The sequence below is a fragment of the Nicotiana sylvestris genome, chromosome 5 (assembly GCF_000393655.2).
Source record: "Nicotiana sylvestris chromosome 5, ASM39365v2, whole genome shotgun sequence".
Classification (NCBI taxonomy): domain Eukaryota; kingdom Viridiplantae; phylum Streptophyta; class Magnoliopsida; order Solanales; family Solanaceae; genus Nicotiana; species Nicotiana sylvestris.
In genome coordinates, this window is record NC_091061.1 from 1,068,727 (window position 1) to 1,075,964 (window position 7,238).

General features: G+C 35.0%; 1 protein-coding gene across 2 annotated transcripts; it reads left to right on the plus strand.

Annotated features, from left to right (window-relative positions):
- The first annotated feature begins 412 nt into the window (after positions 1-412).
- Positions 413-6,997, plus strand: LOC104236492 (jasmonoyl--L-amino acid synthetase JAR4). 2 transcript variants are annotated; one of them, XM_009790420.2, is made up of 5 exons: positions 413-583; positions 2,889-3,197; positions 4,232-4,333; positions 5,054-5,841; positions 6,288-6,997. In XM_009790420.2, the coding sequence occupies exons 2-5, from the start codon at positions 2,896-2,898 to the stop codon at positions 6,827-6,829; spliced, it is 1,734 nt and encodes a 577-aa protein (XP_009788722.1). In that variant the 5' UTR covers positions 413-583; positions 2,889-2,895; the 3' UTR covers positions 6,830-6,997. The 2 variants fall into 2 exon arrangements, with proteins under 2 accessions (XP_009788722.1, XP_009788712.1); XM_009790410.2 differs by lacking the exon at positions 413-583 and having other exon boundaries at positions 2,854-3,197.
- Positions 6,998-7,238: the final 241 nt, after the last annotated feature.

Here is a 7,238-nt window from a genome sequence, read left to right on the forward strand (position 1 = left end):
GTTACTTGGAATGAATGTGACACACCATTATTATATTTCTTACAGATCTGTCCCACGTTAGCTACACATTCATAACTCACATCTAAAAATATTATTGTTAACTAGGTTTAACCCTTAATTCATAAATTTAATTAGTTGAGCCAAGAGTTACATTTTTTGGTCAAACGGCTTCTACTCAAATAATATATTTATAATAAAAATTCATCATATATGTAAATATTAATTTATAACCAAATCATTAGCATTTGAAATCATCATTCTAAAATCTATAACCCATAAAATTATAATTCTAACTCCGCCTACATATCATGCTAGTCGACATGCTTCATTTCAAATACACAGGCCCCACGTTGGACGGTGTTTGCTCTTAGTCAAGCCATCTATATATATAATTCCTTCTACCATAATCTTCCCTCGTAGCTCAAAGTCTTCTTCTTCTTCTCCTCTCTCTCTTCATTTCGTACGATAGTGTGTGTGTGTGTTTTGCCTGTGTTTTTCAACAGGCAAAACAGTTACACTGAAATCTACACTGATATATTACTTTCTGCAATTCTAATTTCTAGCTGCCACTCACAAAATACAGGTACTATTTTCTGTATATAATTGCTTTGGCTTTAATGAGTTAATCATCGGAAAAAAGATGATGTTTTCCCGATTAATTTTCTTTTTTTGGTCTAATATTTCTTCTTTTTGGAACTTCTAATTTTGTTTGACCTTTTCTTTGACAAATTTTGGTGTTATAGTGATTCTCCTGTTCTTTGTTAACTTTTTATCCTATTATATTTTACATGAAATTATTATTATTTGAGAGTCAAATAATTCTTTCATATATGTATTTAAAGTAGTTTTTTAACTAATAAGTTATAGTAATTCATAGTACTCCCTTGTCCCAATTTCAAGAAGAGTTTATTTTATGTTTGGTTGGTAGAAAAGTACGACATAATTAATCCAGGGTTAGTTATCTTGAAATTATAGTATTTTTTAATCACCATTAAAATGAGATAATTTCTTTCCAACTAAATGACCCCTATAAGTTATTTAATATAAGTGATAACTTTCACACATGTATTGGTTGTTGTTTTTCTGTACGTGAGATTTTAATTACATCTATTACCACTTAATTAAGTACCATTACAGTGAGTGAGCATTAATTAATTCACTCTTCTTTTGGTTCATTGAATCATAAATTTGGCTTTAATAATGTGCTTTTTCTTTATTTTGTACTCCCTCCTGTCCATCATAAGTGACTATTTTGTCTTTGGCACACCCTTTAATAAAATAAAAACTTCTAAAAAACAAATAAGTATTTTGACTAAATTACCCTTCCCCGGACCCCGCGCATAGCGGAAGCTTAGTGCACCGGGCTGCCCTTTTTTATAAATTTGACACATTGGGATATGTAAATAGGGGCAAATTTAAAAAATTATAGTTAATTTATTCTTGATTATGTAACAATGACACTTATTTTGGACCAAAATAAAAAGATAAAAAAATTAATTATTATGAACCAGGTAGTACCGACAAGTTCCATGGGACCTTTGATAACAATTATATATTTGAATATACTTTATCAAAGAAATAAAATTAAAATTAATGTACTATTTTTTGTCTTATTTCCATAGTGCTAGTAATTAAGTGGTCCTGTGATAAAGATGTGACACTTTCCTTCCATGGGATTTGAATTTGTTACTTTCACATAGTGGAATCCTTGAAATTTTGACCCTTACCTTTTAAATCCAAATCCAATATCTGGGACCCTTTTCTGAATTTTCGTCTTTATTTTTTCAAAAACTTTTCACTTTTTTTCTGAAATAAGTGTTTGGTCATTTGAAGATGAATTTTGGATTTTTTTTAAAAATTTAAAAAACTCCAAAAGGTTGGTTTTTAAATTTTTTGACTCAGATCATCAGCATTATATTTATGTCCAAACACAACTCTAATTTTCAAATGTCATTTTCACTTAAAAATTTCTTTCACTTTTTTTTTTTGGAATTTTACAATTTTTATATCCAAACGCCCACTTAAGCAAGCACTAGATGCTATCCACTTTACAGATTGTTTTTTCTTCCCTTCTGTTTCCTTTATTTTTTAATTTTGTTTGGGAAAATGGTCAAATTTATCTCTGTAACATTTGAATTTCAATTTTATCCTCATGTTTAGTCTAATTTTATGATCGACGTTAGGAAAAACTCTAGTTTTAGCTATCGACTTATAACTGAGCTCCAACTTTAGAGTAATTTTAAACCATAATTAGCAGTAAACAGGCAAAATTTGACCTTTTTTCTCAAAGTATTTGGACACGTGTAAATGCGAGATAATTTACTAAAGTAAGTGTATAAATGGACCAAAAGTGTAAAGAATCATAAAAATTGAATAATCTTTGATAACATAGGAGCAACTTTGAACCTTATTGAAAAAAAGCAGCCAAGTGAACAAGACATCCCACATTCACACTCGTTCAGAAAAAGGGCTGTGCCCCTAAAGCGTGTGAAGTACACAGTCTACCTTAACGCAAACATTAGTGGCTGTTTCCACGACTTAACCCGTAACCTATATGTCACACCAGACAAAGTTTTTTGTTTGGTTTTCCATCTAGCTCTAGTACCCACATTAGGGTCCGACTATATCCGAATTTACATCGAGAAGTTCCACATTGAGGGTAAAACGCTCCTTAACAAAGACATTTCATACCTAGGAACTCAAACCTGAGACCTCATGTTAATGATGAAGTGGTACTTACTACTACGTCACAACCTTTTTGGTACATCGAGACAACTTTACTAGTGCTTCCAAACTTCCTTCAACTTTGAACCTTTTTCCTTTTATTTATATTGTGGTGGTTGAGCTCCATGGAATCCATTTAAACTTATGATTGCTATTTGTTACAGCAAGATAATGAAAACGGTGGTAGAGAAAACTGAGAAGTTTGATCCACAAGAAGTGATAGAGGAATTTGAGGTGTTAACAAGAGATGCTGGCAAAATTCAAGAAGAGACCCTACAGAAGATTTTGGAAGAAAATGGAGGGACAGAATATTTGCAACAATGGGGTCTAAATGGGAAAACTGATTCTCTATCTTTCAAGAATTGTGTACCCATTGTCACCCACAAGGATTTGGAACCTTACATTCATAGAATTGCTGATGGTGATCTTTCTCCCATTCTTACTGGAAAGCCTATTACCACTATCTCCTTGAGGTACTCTAAAATTTCTTCCCCTCCTAATTGTTGCAAACCTAAAATAAGTACTTCCTTTGTTCAATTTATGTGTCTTAGTTTGACTCGGCAAAAATCAAGAGAGTTCTAAAACTTAAGGTCTTAAACATGACGTACACTATGGTTTATAAGACTTTTGAAACTTGTGGTCTTAAATTTGATATAACATCTGTGTGGCTATCATGGACAAAAGTAGAAGTTCAGATACATGTTATGCGGAACCAAGTAGGTTTAACTCAAACAGTATATTGGTGTTAGGAAATTTATTAAATATGTACAATATTAAATTTAAAACCCAATTATTAATTAAGCTACTTTCAAATTTAGAAAGCTCTCATTCTTTATGGAACAGATTAAAAAGGAAGTGCTGCCACCGGTGGTGGTTGAGGCAAGATTTTCGATAACGGAGTTCATAAAAAGGAAAAAGTTAATAAATTAAAAAATATTGTGGCAAGTGAGAATTAAACCAACAACCTAACAAAGATTTTTTAACCCCTTTGACTACTGAGCTATGCTTTTGGGCTGTGTCAAGGGTATTATATAATATATATAGGTACACCGAATTTTACCTTATATGTACAGTTTAATTTCCGGCAAGGGGTTCGGGTGAAACTCAATCCACCCCCTAAATCCGCCCCTGACTGCCTAGAATAGAGGGAGTAAATAAACATGTCACTTCTATAATAGTTTATGTTTTTAGATAAAGTGGTTACATACTTTAGCATGAGATCAAAGCAGCATATGTACTGGATTCAAGTCTCACTGTCATCCAAAGAATTTTCACATACTCGACTTAAGGAAAAAAGAGTCGGCTCGCACTTAAGGAGCGCGATGCAGACATTAAAATAAATAAATGTGTACTTTTTATCATGATGAGAAGAGAAAATTAAAGAGAAATTATTGTTTTTCTTTCTTCAATGGTTTTTATTGGGATGTAGAAGAGTGGTGTTGTGTAGTGTAAAGGTTATATCTTTAGAGGTGGAAGAAGAAAATTTGATGTTAATGATTAATTGCAGTTCTGGGACAACTCAAGGAAAGCCAAAGTTTGTACCTTTCAATGAAGAATTGATGGAATCCACTATGCAAATATTCAAGACATCTTTTGCCTTTAGGAACAGGTATAATGTAATTTCATGCACTATCTTATAATGCTTTACACTGTTAGTGCCACCTTTTTCAACTCTACTGCATTTTTGGGTAATGGCCTTTTTTATTTGTGGAAAAGTTGGTCCAAATTGAGAAAGACAGCATGAGTTGTTTATTTCTTTATTTTGAAAATTTCCACATCTGTTCATGTGTAGTGGAAAGATTTATTCTTGTCTTAATGAGTGTTTTTTACTTTTTCTCTTGGTACCAATAAGTGGACTCTTCTCAGGGAAGTGTTATAGACTTATAGTCTATGTTGCTCGGACTCTATGAAAATGTCATCGGGTGCGTGTCTCCAAAAGCAGTGTATTTTTGGAGAGTGCGACACGGGTGCGACAGTAATTTGGAGAGTCCACACAACATAGCTTATAGTTCACACGGTGATAAATGTGGTGACACATCCCTAACGCGTCACAAGGAGTTTTTTTATCTTTCATATTTGTTGAGATCCATCCTACTATATGCGCTAAAAAAGCTAAAATTAGTGATTTTAGCCCTTTTATAGACAAAACTGATTCTTTAACCCCATCAGGCTGATGCCACGTCAAGGTACTCCAGAAAAAAGAGAGTAAAATCTAGTCCAATTTATCGTAATTGATTAGTTAACATATTGGCTAACTGTATTCTGAAACACGGAAAAAACATCATTGGCTTAGCAAATGGTTGATGTGAAAATTTATGTTATTTTGCAGAGAATTTCCAGTTGTAAATGGGAAAGCTTTGCAGTTCATATATGGCAGCAAGCAATTCAAGACGAAGGGCGGTTTGGCAGCTGGAACTGCCACTACCAATGTATACCGAAATGCACAATTCAAGAAGACAATGAAGGCAATGCAGACCCCTTGTTGTAGCCCTGATGAAGTAATATTTGGCCCTGATTTCCAACAATCTTTGTACTGTCATCTTTTGTGTGGCCTCATTTTTCGCGATGAGGTTCAAGTCGTCTCTTCTACATTTGCTCATAGTATAGTCCATGCTTTTCGAAATTTCGAACAAGTATGGCAAGAACTTGTTACCAACATAAGAGATGGAGTCCTTTCTAGCCGTGTGACAGTTCCTTCTATGAGAGCAGCAATGTCGAAATTACTCAAGCCTGATCCCGAGCTTGCTGATACTATTTTTAACAAGTGCAGCCGATTGAGCAATTGGTATGGCTTGATTCCAGCTCTTTTCCCGAACACTAGGTACATATATGGTATCATGACTGGATCCATGGAACCGTACTTGAAGAAACTGAGGCATTATGCGGGCGAGTTACCTCTGCTAAGTGCAGATTATGGATCTTCTGAAGGGTGGATTGGAGCAAACGTTAACCCCGAGTTGCCTCCCGAGCTTGTTACATATGCAGTACTTCCTAATATTGGTTATTTCGAATTCATTCCTCTCATGGAAAATTTAGACGGTCTGGAGCCTACGCCAGTCGGTTTAACTGAAGTTAAACTCGGCGAAGAGTATGAAATTGTAGTCACCAACTTTGCAGGTATAATTTTCTTCTGCCCTTTTTCTTGTGATGCTTTAGTTGGCAAAAGCATATTATATCAGTGGTTCACTGTATTCTTTCTTAGTATAATGAATTTATAGCGCCAGCATAAACTTGTTTTCAAAGCCATGAGACTCACTTAAAAAAAGGCAGTCCAGTGAATTAAGCTCTCCTATGCGCGCGGTACGGGGAAGAGCCCGACTTCAAGGGTCTATTGTACGCAAGCTTACCCAGCATTTTTGCAAAAGACGATTTCCATGGCTCGAACTTGTGACCTCCTGGTCACATAGAAGCAACTTTACCAGTTACACCAAAGCTCCCCTTCACCATGAGACTCACTGTTCACTTGAAAATAAAGATTGAAATTCATCTTATTTATGAGTTTTGATTATTCCCTTTTAAAGTTTTCGCCAAGAAATTGAATGAGTTTAGGCTTGTACATGCAGGTCTGTATCGCTATAGGCTCGGTGATGTTGTCAGGATAAAAGGATTCCATAATGGCACTCCAGAACTCCAGTTTATTTGCCGTAGGAATCTCTTATTGAGCATCAACATTGACAAGAACACCGAGAAAGACTTACAGCTAGCCGTAGAAGCAGCAGCCAAGATCTTATCAGACGAAAAGCTAGAAGTAGTCGATTTCACGAGTCACGTGAACGTCTCAGCTGATCCGGGACGCTATGTGATCTTCTGGGAACTGAGTGGTGAGGCTAGTGAGGAAATCTTGAAAGAATGCTGCAATTGTTTGGACATATCTTTCGTCGATGCAGGCTATGTGGGCTCTCGGAAGGTCAACGCCATTGGAGCTCTTGAACTCCGAATTGTGAAGAGGGGAACATTCCATAAGATATTAGATCATTTTGTAGGATTAGGGGCTGCAGTTAGCCAGTTCAAAACACCAAGGTGCGTCGGCCCGACTAATCTCTCTGTGCTGCAAATACTGTCTAGCAATGTTGTTGAGAGCTATTTTAGTACTGCATTCTGTTGAATTAATGTATAATGAATGAATCTAGCCAGCCTTGTAAGTCAGCTGATCATTCTTCATCTTAATAATATTTTGAATTGTACAAATTTGCGGTTTAGTTTAAATTCTCTGTACCTCCAAAAAGACTAAAGCAAAACAATAAGATGCTATGTTGCTTGAACTTTTCGAAAATGTTGTCGAACTGTGGTGTCGAAAATAGTGACAATGGAAAAAATGATATCATTTTTATGATACTTGGACAAAGTTAAGTAGCTTTTTATTATTAAAAATACTTTAGCTTTAATGATTTTGACGCAATAAATATAACATGTGTGATCATCCACAAAAATAATTGAGAGGAAACTCACAAAGAAGAACAAGGCCAATGAAGGAAGAAGAGAAGAAGCAAATTATAAGGTGAAAGGGAGGATTA

What these genes read in the sequence shown, in the direction of transcription:
- LOC104236492 (XM_009790410.2), top strand. Translation starts at nt 2,869, where the DNA reads ATGATTGCTATTTGTTACAGCAAGATAATGAAAACGGTGGTAGAGAAA. An exon ending in ATTACCACTATCTCCTTGAG is followed by an intron (nt 3,198 to 4,231) that starts GTACTCTAAAAT and finishes GATTAATTGCAG; the next exon opens with TTCTGGGACAACTCAAGGAA. An exon ending in TCTTTTGCCTTTAGGAACAG is followed by an intron (nt 4,334 to 5,053) that starts GTATAATGTAAT and finishes GTTATTTTGCAG; the next exon opens with AGAATTTCCAGTTGTAAATG.